General features: G+C 40.5%; 1 protein-coding gene across 3 annotated transcripts in view; it reads left to right on the top strand.

Moving 5' to 3' along the window:
- LOC123309846 overlaps positions 1-23,955 on the top strand; it is a 211,947-nt gene extending 187,992 nt beyond the window's left edge. For all 3 annotated transcript variants that reach the window (XM_044893132.1, XM_044893133.1, XM_044893134.1), the window contains 2 exons: positions 18,941-20,525; positions 21,855-23,955. In XM_044893132.1, the coding sequence (XP_044749067.1) occupies positions 18,988-20,525; positions 21,855-22,815 (2,499 nt within the window). In that variant the 5' untranslated portion in view covers positions 18,941-18,987 and the 3' untranslated portion in view covers positions 22,816-23,955. The remainder of the gene's footprint in view (positions 1-18,940; positions 20,526-21,854) is intronic.
- Positions 23,956-25,521: the final 1,566 nt, after the last annotated feature.

A 25,521-nucleotide genomic window follows, 5' to 3' on the forward strand; every position in this document is an offset into this window, starting at 1 on the left:
GTACCCAGTAACTGAATACCTTATCTGATCCAGAAGCGACAATTTCCCGGCATTGACGATATTCGATATCCACGCAATTCCAATACGATATATTTAAATTTTATACACAATCTGAAAGAGGAACTCTTCGAGTAATAAATCTGGGAATTTCATCTATCTCAGTCAAAATGTTTGGTGTTGACAAAGGTTCGAGTTATCCCATTTTTCGGGAATTTTTCGAAAGTCAACTTTCGAGTCGCGTATCTTCCAGGAAAATCGTCGTAGTTCTAAATGTGATACACACTTTGAAAGAGCAATTCTGGTAGTAACAAATCTGAGAATTTCATCTATTTCTGCACAACCGTTCGATCTTGAGGAAGTTTTAACTGAACCCAACATTTTGGGAATTTTTCGAAGGTTATATTTAGAGTAATTTATCATCCAGGAAAATTATCGTTGCTCTGAACGTGATACATATTCAGAAAGAGCAACTCTTCTAGCAAGAAATCTGAGAATTTAATCCATCTACGTGCAACCGTTCGGTCTTGAGGAAGTTTTAACTGAACCCAACTTTTTCAGGATTTTTCGAAGGTCTGCTCTCGAGTCGTTTACCTCTCGATAAAAGTAACCGTAGATGAAAATGTGACACATGATCTGAAAGAGCGATTCTTCTAGTAACAAATGTGAGAATTCCATCTATCTCGGCATAACCGTTCGATCTTGAGGAAGTTTTAACTGAACCCAACTTTTTCAGAAATTTTCGAAGGCCAGCTTTCGAGTCGTTTATCTCTCAATGAAAGTAACCGAAAATGGAAATATGATACATATTCTGAAAGAGCAACTCTTCTGATAACAAATCTGAGAATTTCATCCATCTCGGCACAACCGTTCGATCTTGAGGAAGTTTTAACTGAACCCAACTTTTTCAGGAATTTTCGAAGGCCAGCTTTCGAGTCGTTTATCTCTCAATAAAAGTAACCGAAAATGGAAATATGATACATATTCTGAAAGAGCAACTCTTCTGATAACAAATCTGAGAATTTCATCCATCTCGGCACAACCGTTCGATCTTGAGGAAGTTTTAACTGAACCCAACTTTCTCAGGAATTTTCGAAGGCCAGCTTTCGAGTCGTTTATCTCTCAATAAAAGTAACCGAAAATGGAAATATGATACATATTCTGAAAGAGCAACTCTTTTAATAACAAATCTGAGAATTTCATTCATCTCGGCACAACCGTTCGATCTTGAGGAAGTTTCAACTGAACCCAATTTTTTGGGAATTTTTCGAAGGTTATCTTCGAAAAGAGTAATTTATCATCCAGAAAAATCATCGTAGATCTAAATGGGATGATACATATTCTGAAGGAACAACTCTTCTAGTAATAAATTTGAGAATTTCATGCATACAGGTGCAACTTAGAGTCTTGAGAAAGTTTTAACAGCACATATCTTTTACCGGATTTTTCGAAGGTTGGCTGTAGAGTTGTTTATCTCTCAATAAAAGTAACAGTAGATAAAAATGTGTTACATATTCAGAAAAAGCAACTGTTCTAGTAATAAATCTGAGAATTTCATCCATCTAGATGCAACCGTTCGGTCCTGAGGAACTTTAAACTGAACCCAACTTTTTGGGAATTTTTCGCAGGTCAACACACATTTATTTCACAAACGAGAGATATCCAATTCGAGATCGGTAACTGAATACCTAATCCGATCCAGAAGCGATAATTTTCCCGGCATTGACGACATTCGATATCCGCGCAATTCCCAGTCTCACAAGATGGATTGATTGTCATCCAAGAGCGGATAAAACGATCCACCTTTCATCGTCGATTGACGCGAACATCCTCTTCAAACCGGAAATCAAGAACTAATCAATCGAGTTTCATTGTTTCGCTTGGTCCACGATGATTTGCGGCGCGACATTCTGATTGATTGTGATTCCTATTGAACCGTCGCGACGTCCGTGGTCACGGGCGCGTAGGGTGGGTAAATATCGATAAGCGAGGGAGGTTTTCGTGTTTAGACGTAGAGAATTTATCGGCACGGTGGAAAATCCCGATAATCTACGCGGAATGAAGTGGGGTTAAGCTAGGGCTCAAGAGATGGGTCCGATGTGCTAAATGAATCAGATCTGGCGTTTTCGGACTGTGCGATTTTATCATGATGGATCTAAGGACAACAGTTAGGCCTTATATAACATGCGTTTCAAAAAAATTCTTGTCAAGGAGGCTATTAAATTCTGATGGTCGATATTTTGTATCTTAGCTGCGTGTTAGCGCTCCTACTTTTCGAAATTTTCAACCATAGCTGCCTCGATAATCGCTGATATGAGTACGCCTGTAAGAGGTGTTGGAATAAGACTCAGATTTGATGGAGGCCTGTTTAACCTGAAGCGCCTCAGAGCAAAAACCTGTACAAAGTTTATCACGGAACTTCAATATATGGAAGACTGCACACTTATCGCTAGCAGCTCAGAGGATCTACAGATAATGTTGGACACTTTTAAACATAGATATATACGAAGCTTTAGGCCTTCGACTCAATATTAACAAAACCAAAACCCTGGTAAGTCCGCCAGAGAGCCTTCAAACAGATATCAGCCTGGAGGATGAAACTCTAGAACAGGTCGAGCAGTTCAAATACTTGTGAAGCTTCATAAATACTAGGGCTAACCTAGACACGGAAATACAAAACCGTATCAATTCGGCATTACGGGCATTCTGGAAGCTAAAGAACAGAGTGTTTCAAAATCACGACCTCAATCTAAAGACCAAGACAGCTATTTACAAAGCAGTGGTCTTCCAAAGCTTCTTTACGGAAGCGAATGCTAGACGCCCTACAGGCGACATATTAAACAGTTGAACAAACGCAACAACGTCATCTAAGACAGATAATGCACATCAGATGGTTCCACAAAGTTTCAAATGCAGAAGTCTTGCAACGCGCGAGTTGTACAACAATTGAGACTCAAGTTACGAGGGCCCGACTCAGTTGGAGCGGCCACATTGTGAGGATGCAAGACACAAGACTCCCCAAAATAGCTCTGTATGGCGTATTCACATAGGGAGCATGGAAACCAGGACGCCAATATAAGCGGTTTAAGGATATACTGCATCAATGACTAAAATCAGTTAATGCTAATCATAACTGGGAACAACTAGCGTTAGACAGGTCACAGTGGAGGTCTTTGGTCCACAGTTATAATGGAGACTCCAGAACAATACAGCGGCGGCCAGATCTGGTTGGTGACTATCCATGCCCGGAGTGTGGAAGGATCTGTAGGTCACGGTTGGGTCCCTTCTTCAGTCACAGGAGGGCACACAGTCGCAAGTAGCCCTAAGAAGGTCTCTTTTATCTACTTTCAAAATTTTTGTACGAATCAAAGACTCATTTATTGCTATATCCCTTTACCGAGAATAAAACTACAGAAAGACCCTGTATAGGACAAACTCGAAAGTGCACTAAACAAAGTCGAAGATTTATACATATAAGGTGTCCTATGTCAAGAACGAAGTCGAAAAACTATATATTTTTGAAACAGACGGGTAACGGGATGCTTTCCGACAAATCTACGACTAAAAAACTGCGTTCAAAAATATAGGGTGTCTCTTTGAAAAAACAACGTCTCCCTTGTATATCTCTGAAATGGTGATAAACTTCAATGATCCGTCAAGACTGTTTTATGTGAGTATCACATAAAACGTGAAAATTACAAAATACATCTCGAACATAAACCAAGATACGGCGAAATATTTGAAAAAGTCAATATTCAGAAACGCCCTGTAACTCGAGAACCAATCAAGATATCTATGATCAGCTTCCTAATATTTAATTATTTCGGAAAGAGGTATAGATAATCCTTGGAGGTTTTTCTTTAATTCTCATAGTTTTCGAGATTCTCTCAGTGAGCTTCGAATTTAGGACATCCTGTACAATGCAGCAGCCTCGAAACTAACGGGCACAAAATAGTGGCGTAGTGCAGCCCTAGAGTCCCATGAAATATCTAGGAAGTAAAAGTCCACGTAAAGTTTCAGCGGCAAAATCTCGTTCTGCACAAGACCTCCGGAAAGTACTCATTAATATTCGAACGGGAACCGGGTAAAATTTGCAACAAGGGACGTCGTTATTATCCCCAGTCAGCCGGTGTCTACAAAGCTATACAGGGATAATTACAGGTCCATATCCCGATTAGATCCCTCAGTAATGACGATGATCATAACTTGGCAAACTTCGCCCGCCCTACTTTGTTATACTTACAAAGTTCCCTTCTCGTCAACTCAATATCGTTAAATGTTACAAATTCCATTTTCGTGTTTCGAATTAAGCGCGGAATTGCCATTTCCAAGCAGGGTCATTTATCAAAACCATCTCTCCCGTCCAACCCCAAGCTCAGACTTCCATTCCAATTGGAAATTTCGTCTTGTTTTCGTCTAATGTGATTTACCGAATTAATTCGAACGGTTTTGTCTCTCAGAAACTAACTGATACACTTTTAATGGTGATTAATAGTTTTTGGATCTGACCAAGGAAATTGGCGAAAGGGAGAGGCCTGAGACTGGCATTGTCGGGAGTGGAAGCAGCAGAAAGTTGAACCTTTAGAAAAAGGAATAACATTTCGGAACCGATAATCAATTTCTTATATTTGAAATATTAGGTCCTTTCGTTTGCATAAAAAGTGTAGCACTCGATGTTGTTATTCGTTTACTGATGAATTTACACCACTGTAGAGGAGGTGTAGATCATCTACATCCCCTTTGACTATGTGTAGATAAACTACACTTCCATATGTATTACTAGAAGTAGAAGAGTTCCAACAAACACCTACAATAGGTCTATTCGTTTGCATAAAAAGTGTAGCACTTTTCTACACTCGATTTGATTTACACCAGTGTAGAGGACGTGTAAGTGCTACACTTTTTATGCAAACGAATAGACCTATTGTAGGTGTTTGTTGGAACTCTTCTACTCCTAGTAATACATCTGGAAATGTCATCTACCTCAGTCAAACTGACTGTCTTGACAAAGTTTTGAGTTTTTCGGGATTTTTCGATGGTCAACTTTCGAGACGTGTATCTTCCAGGAAAATCATCCTAGATCTAAATGTGGTACATATTCTAAAATATCAACTCTTCTTGGGATAAATTTCAAGATTCAATCCATTTCGGCACAACCGTTCGGTCTTGAGGAAGAACTTGAGAAAGGACATTGAGGCGACCTCTCATTCATTCGGCGTTCATTCATGTCTGTATCCCGTTACCGAGAATAAATCTACAAAAAAACTATCGGTGCGATCAAACTTATAATTTCTTAGGGCTACTTGCGACTGTGTACCCTCCTGTGACTGAAGAAGAGACCCAACCGTGACCTACAGATCCTTCCACACTCTGGGCATGGATCATCACCAACCAGATCTGGCCGCGGCTGTATTCTTCTCGAGTCTCCATTATAGCTGTGGACCAAAGACCTCCACTGTGATCTGTCTAGCGCTAGTTGTTCCCAGTTATGATGGGCATTAACTGATTTTAAGGATTGAAATAGTATATCCGTGAACCGCTTATACTGGCCTCCTGGTTTCCGAGCTCCCTCTGTGAACTCGCCATACAAACCTATTTTGGGGAGTTTTGTGTCTTGCATCCTCAGAATGTGGACGCTCTAACTGAGTCCTACAACATCTACATTAAACATGAGTGACTTTTGAGAGCTTGGCAAGGAAATATGAGTCGGTGACAACCATGGGTGTCAGTCTCAAGCAAAAATCTTCTGAAGCTACCATCTCTGCGTGCTGGGACCGCTGACAAGACAATATCTTTGGTATGGCAAAGGTAAGACAGCAGATGAGACTTGCGAGCTCCGTTAATCGAACAAATAAACAGGTGAACACATAGTAGGTAAGTGTTCGGGACTGTCTGGACTTCGAAGCATACATATGGTGAAGCCAGTCCTGCATTTTCAATAAGTAAAGCCAAGATTCTCGAAGAGGTCATAGATGGTCCCTTAGTATTGAAAAATTGGGTAGTAGAGGTCACGGAAAGGCTTAGCTTAGCCGTTAACATACAATGTATTCGTTCCTTGAGTTAAAAACGGTTGCACCAAACAATTTTATATTATTATAGCAGTTAAAACCTTGTCGATTGAGAGGATTTCTACTTGACAGCTGTAGAAAGCTCTATTTTACTACCTTCTCGATAACGTTCGATTCCTAAGAGCAATTGAGCCACTCCTGAAATGTTTGTCCATCGCGTTCGATCTCCTTGGGCATCGCGCATCTTGGAAGAGCGATTTCAGCATCCACCAAACTGGAAACATCAGGAGATCGATCCGAGATAGGATCTGGCGCGAGAACGTCCTTACTCTGCTGAAATTGTGGCGGTCGAGGCGTTCAACTAATAATCCGTATTATTTGTAGAATCGTTGTTTAAATCGTCCGTAATAACTGGGGAATAATTGCTAATCAGACTAGACGGTCTCTCACGCCAGCGTTAGCGCTACTGATTGCCTCGGAAATCGACGGACTAATGAGCACTCCTATTGTGTAATCCGGAGGGTTTATTAGGATTCATTTTATCAACATTACGGAACATACTAAAAGGAATCCCCGGGCAAGCGCTCTTGATAATTCATGTGTTTCAGTCCGTTACTGGCTGATGGAATCATCAGTTAGGTTGATTCGGCCAGTTTCTACCTCATGTACACACCATTGCCGAGGCAATTTTGGACTCTCTGTTCGTTGGGACGCCCATTCATTCATTCATTGCCGTATCCCGTTACCCAGAATAAATCTACAAAAAACTCAAAAATAAAACTATCGGTGCGATCAAATTTATAATTTCTTAGGGCTTATTGCGAGTGTGTGCCCTCCTGTGACTGAAGAGACCCAACTGTGATCTACAGATCCTTCCACACTCCAGGCATGGCTAGTCACCAACCAGATCTGGCCGCAGCTGTATTCTTCTCGAGTCTTCATTATAACTGTGTACCAAAGACCTCTACTGTGATCTGTGTAACGCTAGTTGTTCCCAGTTATGATTGGCATTAACTGATTTTAGGGATTGATGCAGTATATCCTTGAACCGCTTATACTGGCCTCCTGGTTTCCGGGCTCCCTCAGTGAATTCGCCATATAGAGCTATTTTGGGGAGTCTTGTGTCTTGCATCCTCAGAATGTGGCCGCTCCATCTGAATCGGGCCCTCGTTACTTAAGTCTCAATTGTTGTACAACTCGGGCGTTGCAAGACTTCTGCATTTGAAACTTTGTGGAACCATCTGATGTGCATTATTTGTCTTAGATGACGTTGTTGCGTTTTTTCAAGCTGTTTAATATGTCACCTGTAGGGCGTCCAGCTTTCGCTTCCGTAAAGAAGCGTTGGGAGCATCAATGCTTTGTAAACTGTCTTATGGTCTTCAGATTGAGGTCGTGATTTTGAAACACTCGTTCCTTTAGCTTCCAGAATGCCCGTGATGCCGAATTGATACGGCTGTGTGTGATACTAGATTAGCCCTAGTATTTATGAAGCTTTCCAAGTATTTGAACTGCTCGACCTGTTCTAGAGTTTCATCCTCAAGGCTGATATCTCTTTGAAGGCTTTCTGGAGGACTTAGCAGGATTTTGGTTTTGTTGATATTGAGCCTAAGGCCTAAAGCTTCGTATATGTTTATAGGTGTCCAACATTATCTGTAGATCCTCTGAGCTGCTAGCGATAAGATCGCATTTGTCTGCATATTGAAGTTCCGTGATGAAGTTGGTACGGGTTTTTGCTCGTTTTGAATCCAACACCTCTTACAGGCATACTCATGTCAGCAATTATCGAGACAGCTATGGCGAAAATATTGAACAGTGAAGGCGCTAACACGCAGCCTTGTTTTATTCCAGAGTTGGTTAAGAAATGGTCGGTTGTAGAGTCATTATGCTGTAGTCTAGTGGTGTTGTTGGTATGGAGGTTTTTACACACTGATAAGAATTTTTTTCAAGATTTTTCTCAGCGCTCTCCGATTCACCGAGTCGAAGGCCTTACTTAAATCGATGTAGGCTGTATAGATCCTTGATTGTTTTTCACGGGCCTTCTCTTGCAGCTGTCGCAGTGTGAAAATTAGGTCCACCGTACCACGATTGCGTCGAAAGCCCATATCATTCAATACTCGGAACAACACAGGCGAGCGCACCACGTAAAGTCAGATAGGTCAAGCTGGTAGTTTGTGCACCTATATATGGTGGTATGAAGCTGGGAGTCATTACTCGGAATGTGGTAGGGGCAGGTAGGTATGAAAGGGCCCTTTGTGTTCCTTAGGATCTGTAGTTTTCAGTCCATGATTTGGACCGGAATGAATCTATGCTTTGCCGTTCGTATTTTTCACGATAATAATCGTTCCTTGGTCTGGGTTACATTTGGAAGAGTTTAGCAGAATGGGGCTACAGCCTCTCAACTGTTTTGAAACGGAGGTTTGTGAGGTGTCTGGTCCGATTGAGAGGGGAACTGGGATGGCCACCGAGCTCCCCTGATTTGAGCATCTGCGACTTCCTTCTTTGGGGCTACCTCGAAGATAAGATCTTTGAACACACCCTGCCACAACTCAAGCAGTGAATAACCGAAGTGTTATCATGTTTCCAAATGACACTAATTTGGCATTCACAAAATACACATTTTTTCCACGAAAAATGAACACTGATTGAATCATTTCTTCGCCAGTTTCCGATCGATACCCTCGTCCAACAATTTATTAATGCTCTCTGCAGGGCAATCGACAAGGGAATACTCCACAGTTTGTCAACCTATCTCACCTCACTTTGATTTCTTACAATCCCCGGAACTTTCCTGAAATCCCCGCCGGGAAATTCGTTTTAAACTTATACCTTATTTACTGCCCCCCAGATCCTCGGTCCCCGAAGATTAATTGGTTGCGAAGTTTCTCATCGTTGCAACTTTACAAGATATGAACTGATGGCTTGCTTCTCTTCGATCTCATTGAAAAGTAATGACTTGATGCTCTTAAACTTCGCTTCGTTGTCGAATATGTTCGTATTTCTATCGATTGGTTCAGTTATGATTCGGAGAGGAATAAAATGTTGTAAGTACAACTCAGTTCGGTAAGTTTGCCTTTGACTGTTATTAATACCCCATCGATGCAGCTGCGTTCAGTTGTTTCAGAGGCGTTAAGCAACTGAACAGCATGATTTTGCAGGTCACCGGCTCTACTCCTTTCGCATAAATCGAAAATTGGCTGCCAACTTGGATCGCCTTAAAAGCCGAGGCGTTTGTTCAAAAATAAGGTTGGCACTCATGAAATGTCGTTAATGATTTAACGCTGTTGCTACAACTAATAACAAATTATATTACAAAAATGCGGAAAGTGATTGAAAAATACCGCCCAAGCGTTAGTTTTGCGAGAAGAAGGGTGGACATACACAAGAATTGCGGAAAGGTTCGGAGTTTCCCATACAAGTGTGTCCAGAATGTTGCAGCGATTCAGGGAGACAGGTATGAATGTCCGAAGACCAGGACAGGGTAGACCACGGGTAACAACTGCCATTCAAGAACGTTACTTGAGTGTTTCTTCGTTGAGACAAGGGTTTGCAACCGCTCGCCTCCTTCAAATTCACCTTGAGCAAACTCATGAGGTGCAAATTAGCACTCAGACAATAAGAAATCGCCTCAGAGAATATGATATAAGGCCTCGTGTCGCGGCAAGAGGCCCAGCTCTTACCCCAGCCCATCGAAGGGCGAGTTTGGATCTTGCGAAAGAGCATATACATTGGGGAGAGGCCGATTGGGAAAGAGTTCTCTTCACAGATGAGTCTAGATTCTACCTCTACCATTGTGATCGACGTTCCCTTGTATATAGACGTCCACATGAAAGATATGCTCAGTGCAATTTCCTGAATACTACTGGTTTCGGAGGAGGATCGATTATGGTATGGGGTGGAATATCTTTGACTGCTCGCACAGACCTAGTGGTCGTTGATAATGGAGCTATGAATGCTGATAAGTATATAAGGAACATTCTTGAAGAGCCTGTAGTGCCATTTGCCCATAAATTGGTGAAAATTTCATTTTTATGGACGATAATGCCTGACCCCATCGTGCGCGCATAGTTCAGGAGTTCCTTGATGAGGTTGAAGTCTCTCGAATGGAATGGCCAGCAAGAAGTCCAGATCTCAATCCGATTAAGCAGGTTTGGGACAACTTCAATAGAAGGCTGAGAATTTCAGAAAATCATCCAGCTACTCTTAATGACTGAGGAATCCAACTCGGTGAAATCTGGGAAGGATTAGATCAGAAAATTTTAAGATCACTCATTTTGAGTATGAACCGTCGTTGCCGAGCTGTAATTAACGCAAGGGGTGGAAATACCAAGTATTAAATCACTTATCAGCATTTCAGTATTTTGAAAATTGCTCATTTCTCTTCTTTCACATTAGATTCGGTGAAATCCTGAATTTTTCTTCCATTTAATGTGTCTTGTTTCGTTCAAAACCTTCCCGAGAGAACATAAAAAATAAGTTGTAAAGTCAATGTAGAGTTAACTTTCATTAAAATTGAGATTTTCAGAATGTGCGTCAATTTCATTGCGCAGTGTATATTCCGAAAATTCCATGAATGCCAATTTTTCTGAACTTGGAGGAAGGTTGACGTTGGTTTTCACCATTTTCGACGGTGAAATAAAAGCTAATGGAGTATCTACTCCCAATACAGATAAAGTGATTATTTCTTCCCGAAATGATATTTCCTCAATATCTTCACACAGACTGGAAACCCAGTCTCCACTTTTGGAAACAATTGGGTTCCCCCTTCATCAATCGACTGGATATTCCCAATCAGGTACTTTCCCGCACAGCATCACGTCCCCAGTTCATAGGCGTAACTGAATAAATAAATCAGGAAAGACGGATAAATAGCAGAAATAAGTCCGGTGCTTTTTCCCGGCAAATACCGGGAATAATGCCCCGTCGGGAATAAGAACACGACATAGGCGGAACTCAGACGAATTTTCTTCCAGAGTGTGTCGCCAAGATTTGTGGACTGAATCGCTGCCTGACTCGGATTATGACATCCAGATTTTCTTAACGCACACTTTTTTCCATTCGAGAGATCTGTTCGGGATGTGCGTATGGGGGGGAAGAACGGCTGATGGAAAAAAGATTTTCACGGAGCAGATGCGCTGTATTCCTCTGACGGGAGTGTGCGATTTATTCTTTTTTAGGTGTTGCCATAAGGGGGCTCAAGAGCTGCGAGAATTTTGCTGAAGGATAAGCTTTTACTATAACACATTGTTAGGGTTGAAAATCGAGCGATGGAAAACAAAAATCTCAAATAATGTTTTCCAATATAATACAATTCTGTTCCAAATGGCCTTGAAGGCAGCAGTTTAATGACTCTGGACAGGCTTAAAGGTGAATTTTTACCATCTAGAAGGAAAATGCTTTGCAACGTTTGAAATAGTATTAGGATATATTGAAGAATTCTCAGCCTGGTATAGAACCAAACAAATTTCAATGTCAAAATATTTTATTATCAAACTTATTCTCCTCTTAATTGGATACATTTATTACAGCGAACCTGCAATGTCTCTAGACCTTTCAAAAAAAATGTTTCTTCTTGCTCTGCAAACCAGACCTCTTCATCTTTCATTACCTCCTCGTTGGAAGAAAATTTACCACCTTTTAAACTTTTTTTCAGTTGATGAAAGAGATTATAGTCGTATGGAGCCAAATCTCGTGAATAAGGAGGGGTGTTCTATTAGTTCAAAACTAAATCACGAATTTTTTGCATGGTAACATGAGATTTGTTTGCAGGGGCGTTGTCCTGCAAAAACAAAACACTTTTAGACAGCTTTGCGCGTCTTTTCTCTTAAATTTTTTCCTGTAGAGTGGTAAGTAATGTCGAATAGTGATCTCCTGTTATTGTTCTACCCTTATCCAAAATATCAATAATAATTACTCCATGGCAATCCCAAAAAACTGAAGCAAGAACTTTTTCAGTATTTTTGGACACAAAACTTCTTAGGTCTTAGAGAACCAGAGTGTCGCCATTCCATCGATTGTTGCTTTGTTTCTGGATCGTAGAAATGTACCCAAGTCTCATCCATAGTAACAATTCGGTTTAAGAAGTCTACATCGTTTCCAAATCGAGCACACATCGAACGCGATGCTTCTACCCTTGCACTCTTTTGGTCAACATTCAAACATTTGGGGATCCATTTTGCAGCAATTTTTTCATGTCCAAATTGACGTGAACTGTATGATGAACGCGTTCGTATGAAATATTCAGTGCTTCAGATATCCGTTTTAGCACAATTCGCCGTTGTGATAAAATCATGTCATGAACTGCATCGATATTTTCAAGGACTGACACACAAACTAGCCTTCCTGATCGGTCATCATCTTCAATGGAAAATTTACAACTTTTGCAGCTTGCAGTGTAGTTTTTCACGGTAGCATACGAAAGACATGGATCACCAAGGGTATTAAGAATATCTTCGTAAATCTTCTCACCTGTTAACCTTTTTTAATACAGGAACTTTTTGATGGCTTGATACACATCTTCTTTCTTTCAATTTATCTGGTTTACTTTTTGACCTCAAACTTCACAATGACACTTCTAATGAGTTATTGTTCGTTGCTATGGTAACGCAATATTTTTTTTATGCTTGGACTGGTCTAGGCTAACTAGATATCAATACATCCTCGTAATTCAAATCACACTGGCACACCCTAATAAATGAACTTGCTAATCTCTAAATGTTCAAGTAAAATTTTGAAGACACTACCTTCTGATATCTTCAAGGTGTCAGTTATCTCACGCTCTTTCATTTTTAGCTCTTCTATACTTACTTTGTTGACATTTTGTATGTTTTCTGGATGAACTGCCAGTGCTTTCAGCATCATCAGTGTTTGTACGACTGCATAGCTGTCGAAGATTTATCTGCCTAGTGGAGGGCCTCTTAAATTACAGTCAGAATGCCATGAAATTTTGACTAATAGTGTTTAAAAATCATTAGGACCCATAACTGACTTGGGTCTATCCAAAATGTCGTCATATATGTATGAAAATCTTCCACAACGAACGTTCCTCAGAATATTTTTTCGATGCGATTCAATTTAATTTATCCGTTGATTTTCGTGAACACTGCATACAATCGAAAACCTTGTTGAGGGCTGAGCCTCTTATTTCTGCAATAAGCTCTCAACGAGGCCCTCGAATCCAGCCCAAAGCCGAGTGTTTGGCTTCAATTTAACAATTTTAATAATTGGGAGAGCAAGAAAGTTTTAATTAGATTCCCATAAAATTCTACTGATCTAATGAAATTTTCAGCTTCGTACACAAAAAGTTAGCAGACTTTGAGAGTTCACGTCTTGTACCTGGAATGACTAGGTGGGAACCGGACAACTTCTAGCTGTGCGGAAAAGCTCGTGGAAAATTGTTTCCGTTTCGTCAACATTGGTTCCTGCATGAGTAATTCGACGCTTTATTTTTTTGTTGGGTGGTCCCTTATCCTCCTAGGCGCTGTTCTGAGGGAGAACCACGAATCTATGATGCATTCATCAAGGGATAACTCTTTTAGAAGAGTGCAGATGTGCTGTAGATTATCAGGTCGGAGGCACATGCTTGAAAACTCCATAACTCCTAAATTTCTGATCTGAGTAGGCAAATGTGCTTCCTCGGCCACGTGTATCCTTCATTGATCCAATCGTCACAGAGCTCTACATATTCAGTAACAAACAATAAAGTTCTAGTCACATCAAGAAAATATTTAGAACTTGTCTCAAGCTTTGAGACACCTAGTGCAATGCTACCAATGAAATTCCCCGTAGAAACCTGCCTTATTTCCCGGATAAAATAGTCCTCTGAACCACTTCCAATATAGCATACTCACTAACTTATTCCGTCTGAATTTAGTGGGATGCATATCGAATCCGTAAAACGACAATGTCATTTTATTGTCATTATTTTTCCATTAGACTTCTTTCGTGACTCGCAGAGCCACCGCTTCTCTTGCGTCCGTTCCTGAGAGAAACTATTCTGCCGTCCGAAAATGATTTATGGTCCATGACTGAACTAGAAGGATCGCATTTCACTCAAGGAGTGGGAATTTCAATTCGGGTTTGGCCAGAGTAGATTGTTGACCAAAAGCTGCTACATCTTCTGGACCGTCTTCATCGTATCATGCGGTTTAACAAAGTTGGTGTTAGCCTTACAGAGCAATTTCAGGAATCTCAACTTTCACAAAGGAATAAGCCATTTCAATTGTATGCAGTGAAATTCAACAATAGATTTCAATACGTTGGGAGTTTCCACCAAATAAATCCCTGTGTGTCATATATGGAAAATATTGTTGACAGACCACAGCCCCACATGATCTCTTGATATTATTGACTTTCAGGTAAGGCCCGTTTGCACCAATCCCCCTCAAAAGGAGTACTTAACTAAGTGTCGTTTAAAGTTAAGGGACGCTTAATTTTATTCCCTGTTGCACGACTGTGGCTTAACAGAATCTTAAGTAAGGGGCCCTTAAGTTTTTATATCTAGTGATATTTCAGTTTTTCATTTTGGTGCCACTTCATCCTAGTCCGATAAAGCCATTTCATTGGTTGGCGGGTTGCCGTTGTCATTTCATTAACCTAACTTTATTGTCTTGTCAGTCGGTGTCAAGTAAACTATTATATTATTATCAAAGATTAACAACTTTTTGTTGTTGAATTAGCATTAACATTGATAATGATAATGATTGTCAAATAAAAGATACCTGAGTTTATATAAGTACAACACTTTCTTTGAAAGGTCTTGTGTGAATTTGTTTCACTAATGTTGAAGAGGAACGTAAAGAAAATGCCCTTGTTAGTACGAATACGGTGAATGATTGCCAAGCAAGTGGTGGTAATTTACGAAGGGCACTCAACTTCTTAACAGAAGAAAAGAGTTTGTTCCTAACTATAGTATGATTTGTGACACCAAATTGAAAATTAAAAAAGACTGATCGCATTACAATGAAGGCAAAAGAAAAGGCTTGGTATTCAGTAATGAATTCATTCAATTTTCAAAATCCATCAAAAATAGGAAGTTCTGCAGCTAGTTCAACAAATTATTTTAGGATAGAATCCCGGCCTTAAATACCTAAGTGGTCATTACAGGAGCGCTTAAATTTAAGGCTGGCTTTAGCCATTCAAATGTCACTTAACAGTTGTTGCAACGTAATTTAAGTTAAGGGTTCATTTTAAGGGTCACTCAACACTAAGTGCGTTTGATGCAAACGGGTCTAAGTAATGTCAAACTTTTATGGCATTCTGACAGTTAGTTTTGATGTTACAGTCGACCCCAGTTTTGTTATTTTCTAGCAAATAGACAGAAAGCAATTTCGTATGTTGATCAAACACTGTCTTTTGTTGGAGAAGAATAATGTTGAAGACGAATAGTGGCTTGATGAGCATTAGGGAGACTCTGCAGTAAGGAAATCAACTGTTATTGACTGTTATGCTAAATTTGCACGCGGCTGTATACAAGCAACTGCAAAATTGCTCACGAAGCAGTTTCAAAATAGTGAAAAATTAAATTGCTTGAGATGGCCGACACCTTACACATATCAGGAGAATGTGTCTCTACAATTTCTCATGAAAATTTTGTCATGTACAGGTTGGTTTCGATGTGTGTGTTCACCTTTTGCTTATACCAGACCATAATGAGCAACGCTTTGACAATTCAGAGCGCTGTTTGATGCTGTTCTAGCTTGCGTTCACAAACTTACTCTGAGCAAGCTCTGAGTAAGCTCTTATTACTCGAAGCGTTCACAAACGTACTTTTAGTTCCTCAGAGTATGCTCTCTGAGCATGACCATACTCATACTCTACTCTCGGAGTAAGTTTATGAACACACCCCTAGAGAAATAAGAAGGATATCTTGAATATGTATGGGACAATGGATGAAACATGGCTCTACAACTATACGGCAGAATCAGCTGAATGGACAGCAGCCTGTGAGAGAGGCTCAAAGCTACCAGAAACAAAAAATTGGCTGGCAGGATTATAGCCTCCATATTCTGAGCCGAGCACGAAATATTGTTCATTAACTATCTTAGAAAAGGCAAAATTATCAATAGTGAATATTATATGTTGTCATGACATCGATTTACTGCAAAAATCAAGGTGAAAGGCGAAAAAAACTGCTGTTTAACCAAAATACTGCCCTGTGTCACAGGTCAATGGTTAAATTGGATCAATTACGCTTTTGATTGCACTCTGGTCCATCATACTGTCCACAGGGACAACTAGATGTTCACAGACATAAAAAAGATGCCCCAGGGAAAGAAATCTGAAGTCTTTTTTGAAAGCAAAGACAAGACAAAAGGCATCGAAAAGTAAGAAGAGAGCTGTGATGAATGTATCACTCTTGAAGGAGAGTATATTGATGAATGAAGTAGAATTTGGAAAAAAAATCATTTTTCTCAGTTAGACCAGACTAAGATTGAGTCATACGTCACAAATATCCCCAGTGAAAAAATTCTGTAAGGCAACGTCTCCCTTTATTCTAAAAACATTCCCTAATTTGGCAACTCCGAAGCCTGTTGAGAACACTGGCTCTGTCTCACGTCCAATTCAGTCATTGTCGCCAATTGCGAGAGCGTTTAATTAACAAAAAGTCCTATTTACATTTCTCGTTCAGAACTGGAGCGACTCGTCGTACTCTCAGTCGATTAAATCGAATGTTTTCGAGGTAACGTCTTGAAATTTTAATATTCGACCGTCCCCATCTCGCAAACGACCATTCCTGATTGCCGTAAACGTGAGGTTATCTCTGCTCCAGAAATATTTGGGGTATTCGCCGCTCACCTAGCAGCGTAGCTGCAACAATTTCCTAGCCACTCCGATTCGGGATTTCGGGAGTGCTAGGTATCCCGGTCCAGAATTCCCTCGCCGAATGCCAGGATTGCGAGAAATTGCAGTCGGTTTCCGCGTTTGGATATCCGCAAGTAATTTCGCCGAATGGTATAAGCAAGACCTTTAACTTGCGATTCGATCTCTTACGTGGGAAAGGCTACATTCTACTCGATACCGGAGATGCAATATCATTTTTCGAATTACACTATACATCAAGAAGCTACTTGAAGAACATATTAATGAAACACTACACAGGGTGTTGCTGAAACATATCTCGTTTTTTGAATGAAAAACTTTTTTCTTCAACTCGTACAAATATTTCAACAGTAGATTCTTGAGGTCGAAAGAAACACTTTTTTCCTTTACCATTTTTCCTGCATCGGCTTGGTTCAAAAGATACAGGCGGTTGAAAAACCTTAAGAAAATGTTATTTTTAGTTCTATCTCACAAATAGTTTTATCGAATGGAATGAATTTCGGAATATAGTTTTTCATTTATTCGACGAATCTTTTTCGAACACAAGATATCATCCACGTCTTCCAGTTTTCTTATTATGATCATTACTTACCATAAAAATAACAAAAATTCTTCCAACTCTTGAAACTGAGTTAAACGCTATTCAATGAATATTTGAACGTTTTGTAAAAGAAAAGTATTCTTCATATTACCTCGTATAATGCGCTGTTTTCGAGTAATGTTCAAAAATAAAAAAATTTCTGTGATATTCGGAAAATTGGGTACTTTGGCTGAATGCAACTCTGTTTATAAGATTCACTGATGTGAAGTGTAGCAGATTCGGCTAGTTATTCAGAAGGTAGTTTTGTTTATCCAGGGATGGCACAGCTCATTATCAAAAATTAAAATAGCTATGCAGGGTGTATTTGAAGGTGAGGCTTTTTTTTTCAACAGAAGGTAACTGGTCAGAATGAAACGTTTCACCAAAAATCACCTATACGAAACTTTCAAAATGACAAAGTTGGAAAAAAATTGAGAATTGTTACTGAAATAGATCCCAATACGACCCTAGACCATTTGTTAGCTGAATTATCGCAAAGCAGTGGGAAAAAACTTATCTCCTGATTCGACCATGTGGTTTAGTTGAGGATATTGGCTCGTTCGGTAATGAAAATGGAAACTTAGGATTGCCGAATTGTTCTAATTATTTCTTAGTAACTTACACAATTTTATGAAATGGCTCGTTTCGATACAAACTTAGAGAAGGGACACAAGTGTAAAAAATAGAATAATATTTCAAAATCTCACCAATAAAATCCGTCTAAATTATTCACGAATTTTTCGACAATGGGCATCACAATCGTCTTGTTCGAACATTCCAACAATCGTCGTGAAAATGGGATGAAATGGGGAAACATCATAGAACTTTCTCAACATAATTAACATAAGCAGTTTGAAGAAACTGATTCAATTTTCTAAATTTTTTTCACCTTAAATTGCACGATACAACAGTTATGATTCTCACAAAAGTGACCTGATGCATCTAATCCGATGAACTTGGTACTGAACCATTCATTGTCCAGCCATATTATGTTTTTTTTCGTTTTTGCGATGCCGAAGTCACTTTCCACAATCCCGTACTTGAAATTCAATGAAATTTTGTCTAACTTCTAGGGATTGTATCTCAGCCATCTTGGATATCTTATATAGACAATTTTTGGTTAAACGACTTATTTTGATGGGTTCTACCTTCTGTCAAAAAAAAAGCCTCACCTTCGTAAACACCCTGTATATTTTCATCAGTGCCGAATCGGAAAAAATGCTAAGAAACAAGTGTTTCTTTTGACCTCAAGAATCTACTGTTGAAATATTTATAAGTGTCAAAGACTCATCCTGTACAGCTTGTTGAAGTGATGGATTTTTCGATCCCAGGTACTATTCTGGATAAAAAAAGAACTAATCGAAATGATATGTGCTCATAATAAGTTATTTTTGATCTATTGATGTGGAAATACAAATCGAAACAATGAAATTCTCAACCATTATCTCTCCTCAACCTTTTATTGTTCAATACATATCGATATCAACGCAATATTACATTCCTTCAGAACTTTGCTGATACGTTCCATCTTTTCCAGGATCAGCGCCAGGATGGAGCCAGAAGAAGTGGACGCAGACACGAGGCATGCCCAACGATGAACCCCCCACCCCCCCAAAAATGCATATCGCCCCCGTGATCTTCGTCGTGGTAGGCTTCTGCTTGAACACAGCCATGTCAGTCTGCCCCTCGTTGTGCGAGTGCAAGTGGAAGAGCGGCAAGGAAACCGTCATCTGTCTGAACGCCAACCTATCGCACGTTCCCCTGCACCTAGATTCGGGCACCCAAGTGATCAACCTCACCGGTAACAACTTCCCGGTGTTGAAGGACGAGGAGTTCAGCAGAGCCGGCCTCCTGAACCTCCAGAAGATCTTCCTGTCGAGATGTCGACTGCGCGCGTTGCAGCAATACGCGTTCAAGAACCTCAAGAACCTGGTGGAGCTGGATTTGAGCGTCAACTTCTTGAGTGCCATCCCTTCGCATACCTTCGATTCGATCTACGAGCTCAGGGAGTTGAAGTTGACGGATAATCCGATACAGAGACTGACGAACGAAGCTTTTATAAGCGTGCCGCAGTTGATGAGGTTGGAGCTCAACGATTGCAAGATAACAGAGGTGGAACCAAGGGCTTTTGTTGGTCTGGAGAGGTCCCTGGAGTGGTTGAAGCTGGATGGTAATAAACTGACGGGTATTGAGGCAGCTTCCTTGACCAGACTGGAGAATCTACATGGGTTGGAACTGGCAGGGAACTCCTGGAACTGCTCTTGCGCCCTCCGACCCCTTCGAGATTGGATGTTGAGGGCAAACGTGCCATTCGGCGTGCCTCCTCTTTGCTCCAGTCCCAGCCGCCTCAAAGGAAAATCCTGGGAGAAACTGGATCTGGACGAATTCGCTTGCGTTCCCGAGATAGCGCCCAGCGATACCGTAACCCACGGTGTGGAAGGGAAAAACGTGACCATAACCTGTAGAATAGCCGGGATACCAGAACCGAACGTCCGGTGGACCCTTAGGAATAAATTAATCGCGAACTTAACCGGACCTTCGTATGCCAACGGTAAGAAAATGTACGTGATGCAAGTGCAGAACGATTCGAGTGACTTGACTATATTCAGTGCCGATGTCCAAGACGCTGGGGTGTATGTGTGTTCCGCCGAAAACAAAGCGGGTAGGGTGGAGGCCAGTGTTACTTTAGCGGTATCTCGAAGACCCCCAGATCAAACCATAAGTGTCAAAGTCTTGCTGCTAAGCGCCTCCGTAGGTATCATGATGGTAATCACGCTGTGTTCAGTGAGTTTGTGCCTCTGTTCGAGGAAGAAAACGGGCAAGTGGAGGACTCGGGAGTGTGCGAGGGAAGAGAATTACGAAAAGATCGAACTCAACCATAAGGTGAGCGATAAGAATGGTGGGGTGCAGAAGGGGGAGATCTCTGTGGTGAATAGGAGGAACGGTGATTACAGTGTTGTTCCCGCTGCAGACACCGATCAGGAATTGGAGGATGAGGAGACGTCTACCTTGGATATAGCGTCGAGGTCCTCGCAGTGGGACAAAGAGAAGAAATGGGGCTCTCCTGATAATTTGCAGAATATGGATATGCAGATTCCTAGGCAGAATCCTGCTGGTACAAGGTGCGTATTTTATATGAGTTCATTGTTTGATGTAGGTAGAGACTAGATTGTGAACGGTCCCCATCATGACCAAACATCTGGGAAGTTGAGATGACTCAAAAATTCTTGAGCGATTGGAAAAGACAACTTTTCGAATCAGTAATCACGTTCTACCCAGAAGAAGTAGAGCCATATTTTTGTTCATACTCAATTGAATCAATTATATGAGCACTCTAGGATGAACACAACACAAGTCTTCAATAGTGCAGACTCACAGAGGCTTGTTGTTGCTCAGCTCAATCTCAACAATTGTGTTGGATAGAATACTCAAGATAAAGGTCTATTTGGTCTAGGTTCCCAGCTACTCGGGCATCAAAGGTAAGGAAGAGGCCAGCACACCTACTAGGATAAGAGCACAATTTTCTTTCATTGGCCTGAAACCCTTCTGTGGTATTGAAAAGTGTACCTACAAGAAAGAGTTTCAAGAGATGAATTATTCTAAATAATTCCTTGAGATCATTAACACTCTGAAATCTGAGTAGTATATCGATGCTTCACCTTCTTACTAGATTCCTTTAACTCCCCCTCAATCTATAAACCACTAGATTCCTCACAGGGGAATGTTACCTCAGGAAGCAGTTTATGAGAATAAATCTAGCTGCAACTGCTAGACTAATGAGTGCAGATTCTATGCAAAAGAGGAGCAGATGACCTGGTAGAAGGTGAAAAATGTATTGGACATCCCAGATATTGAAATTCATCAGAAATTGATGGCAAGTTATAAATGACATAGCAGTGACAACAGCTCTGATGAGGAGCTAGATCTTGAGGAAGTAGTAACTAGTGTCAAGTAGTATCTACAATCTACATGACAAATTGCATTCCACCAGTGCAAAATCTACATTCAACGCATCTTGACTTCATTTCTTATGGAACTCTTCGATTTTAGATCAGTCTCAACGATTTTCAACGAAGTTCTGTGTATTTGAACACTGCGTTTCACAATATCCATAGTCTTCCACCCCTAAATCTAAGTTTGCAAACTTTTAAAGCCACTCACGACAATTTCTTCTATCTCTAAGCACCATATCAGCTTATGCTCAAGGGAAATCGGAAGGCTTCGGTTTCAGATTTCTTCCAGTGAAAGAAGTAAATAAAAACCATTTCTCACGCCGTCAATAATACTTCAAGGTCGTGAAACTACTACCAAATCAAACATTTGACAATTTCAACATAACCTGGCTATGGTTATTCATTACTATTCCCTTCAAGATCTTATTCACCATCTCTTTCATCGAAAACAAACCGCCAATTAACCAATGTAGTCTATAGTGTCTGTTTTTTTTCTAGAGACGATCACCCTCAGATCACCACTTCAACGTCTGGTACATTTAATAAATCCAAGGACGTCTCACCCTCCCCAATAACCCATTGCTACTCCCAGATGACCAGGGGATCTCCAGAGGGCGATGGCATCCCCTCCAGCTGCGCCTCCACAACCAGGCCTTCGAAGGCACCGGCGGAACCTCCCAGAAGATTCCCGGACATCGTAGGCACCGGCTCCACGAACCCCTTCACCTACACCACCCTCGGTGAGAAGAGGGGCGCGAACAGCGAGGGCGGTAGCGTGAACGATATCTCGGAACTTTTTTGTACTTTACCCAGAAAAACCAGAAGGTACAGGAGCACCGACAGCGAAGCTCCCCTTTTATCTGACAGTAGATACGTGAGCAGCGGCGGGGAAAGTTACGGAAGTCAAGAATCGTCCGGTCTCAGGAAATTCGGCGATTCCTACAGGTACACGGCGAACCTGAACAAGAACAGGGAGAAGATCTCGAACAGTTACCTCAACCTGTGCCGGGTGGAGCGACCCGCCGGCTCCCAGGAATACAAAGCCACCCCTTTGCTCAACGTTTCCGGCCTGGAGAATAGACCCGCGAGACCGGAAATGTTCTCGCCCACTTCCGGTACGCCCAACGCCAACAGCTACGACTATCACGCGACGCAATTAGAGCGTTTCTTGGAGGAGTATCGGAATTTGCAGAAGCAATTAACGAAGATGAAGGAGACCTGCGACAATCTGCGACACGACACGAACTATCTGAAATCCGTGTCGAGGACCAGCTCTAGCGACGACGTTAAAAGGTCGAAACGGGCGGGTTCGGTTGACGGGGGTTGTTCGCCCAATTCCAATCGACCGATGGGGAATTCGATGGATTTCGGCAAGGTTCAGAGCGACCTGACCAAGTATCTGCTGACGAAGAGTTCCTCGCCCAAGCCGTACGCCACAAGCGGCATGTTTAATAATTGAGGCGGTTTTTGAGCTTTAATTCCGATCATTTCTTGAATTCTTTAAGAGCCAAACGAATGGAGAACGTTATATGTCCCGAAAGTCACCAATAGTTCAATATACACGACAACCACGACGTGAGACACAGACAAATTGAACGATCGACCAACTCAACTGCTAGAGAATGTCATCAACGCTTACGCTGCTACATTCTCTAGACTCTAGAGAGCCCAATCTTATCTTACCTAACCTAAGGTGACAAAACATCAACTAAAAATAAGTAAAAGATAAATAATTTTTTTCCAAAAATAATTAACTTGACTTTGTTGGAAGATATTGCAGAATCTATTCATTTTATCAATTCTTTGGCTATTGACTGGTTTTTCAATTAATCAATTCGTCATTTCGAGACAATGCAAATGGAGATATTCAGAAGATCCGAATAGGTTGTTGGTTTAATTAACGTGAACTTTCTAAACCACAGCTTGAAAAGACAGATGTATCAATTCTACTCGTTTTTCGACTCAGGCAAAAACAATTCAATAACAAAATGGTCAAACAAAAAAATTATACTCATCGAAAATAAAATTATCGAAACAAAAAACTTCGTGGATTTCCAAAAGCCAATTAGGAATCTACCGAAAAAAAAATTTCCTCCAAAATGAATTGGTTGAACATTCTGTTATATGAACAAAATTTTCAGAGTTCCACACAACAAGCATAAATATATGATGAAACACGATGTATGTCCCCATATTACAAAACGTTTCGATTATTTTCAAGAACCTCCCCTAACGTATAAGATCGAGAGTCCCACGTTTTCAAATTTGTAATGCGGAATCGAAAATGCAATTAAAATAAAACTGAAGCTTCGATAGTTTCTGATAGGAAAAAAGTTATCGCTGGAAAATCATAGATACGATCGCATATTCGTATTTGAATATTGTAATTGAAATGTAAATATTTGTATATTCATGTCCCACATAAATGTTATTTTTGTTCAATATTGAATGTTGATGAGAGGTACTAGGCAACATTTGTGATACCATTGTTGTAGATTATTACGATAAATGTAATTCATTCATCCCAGATTTTACCTATTTGAGACATATCTTTGTAAAATTTATGGATTACCGATGTCAATAAACTTTTGTTTTTTGCTGCCTGTGATTTATTTCATTACCAAAAAAAAAGAAGATTGATGATGGAGTGAATTGTTCAATCCCTATTAGGTGAAGGCTTAAGTATATCTTAAATGAAAAAAAAAAAAACCAGTGTTGTGAAGAAGAAGTATAACATAAAAACATAAGGTTTGTATGAAGGTATTATGAATAATCTTACATTCATTACAATCATTACATTGACTTTATAACTTATTTTTTATGTTCTTTCGGGAAGGTTTTGAACGAAACAAAATACATTAAATGAAAGAAAAATTCAGGATTTCACCGAATCTTATGTGAAAGAAGAGAAATGAACAATTTTCAAAATACTGAAATGCTGATAAGTGATTTAATACTTGGTATTTCCACCCCTTGCGTTAATTACAGCTCGGCAACGACGGTTCATACTCAAAATGAGTGATCTCAAAATGTTCTGATCTAATCCTTCCCAGATTTCTCCGAGTTGGATTCCTAAGTCATTAAGAGTAGCTGGATGATTTTCTGAACTTCTCAGCCTTCTATTGAGGTTGTCCCAAACCTGCTCAATCGGATTGAGATCTGGACTTCTTGCTGGCCATTCCATTCGAGAGACTTCAACCTCTTCAAGGTACTCCTGAACGATGCGCGCACGATGGGGTCTGGCATTATCGTCCATAAAAATGAAATTTTCACCAATGTATGGGGCAAATGGCACTACATGCTCTTCAAGAATGTTCCTTATATACTTATCAGCATTCATAGCTCTATTATCAACGACCACTAGGTCTGTGCGAGCAGTCAAAGATATTCCAGCCCATACCATAATCGATCCTCCTCCGAAACCAGTAGTATTCAGGAAATTGCACTAAGCATATCTTTCATGTGGACGTCTGTATACAAGGGAACGTCGATCACAATGGTAGAGGCAGAATCTAGACTCATCTGTGAAGAGAACTCTTTCCCAATCGGCCTCTTCCCAATGGATATGCTCTCTCGCAAAATCCAAACGCGCCCTTCGATGGGCTCATGTAAGAGGCGATTTCTTATTGTCTGAGTGCTAATTTGCACCTCATGAGTTTGCTCAAGCTGAATTTGAAGGAGGCGAGCGGTTGCAAACCGTTGTCTCAACGAAGAAACTCTCAAGTAACGTTCTTGAATGGCAGTTGTTACCCGTCGTCTACCCTGTCCTGGTCTTCGGACATTCATACCTGTCTCCCTGAATCGCTGCAACATTCTGGACACACTTGTATGGAATAAAATTTTCTCTGGATGACTCTTTGGACTTTTTTTCTTTCAGCAACGAAATGTCCTCTTCAATATGAAAATTTTTAGCTTATTTTATAAACAGTTTAATCTGTTTATCCATACTTTTTCACCCATGCTCCTTGGCAGAGGAAGAAGTTATAAATGGCAGAAGTTGAAGAGAAACTTTCAGCCAATAGCTGGAAGTAGTCAATGTTGCCCCACCTTAAAACAAAGAATTAATCCTGGTTGTGTACTCACAGAACGGAGCAGAACACATCCGTATCATTCCCATTTCCCAGCAGAATACTTCGAAATTACTAGAAACCCTGTGTACATAAAT

The sequence above is a fragment of the Coccinella septempunctata genome, chromosome 3, assembly GCF_907165205.1.
Source record: "Coccinella septempunctata chromosome 3, icCocSept1.1, whole genome shotgun sequence".
NCBI lineage: Eukaryota > Metazoa > Arthropoda > Insecta > Coleoptera > Coccinellidae > Coccinella > Coccinella septempunctata.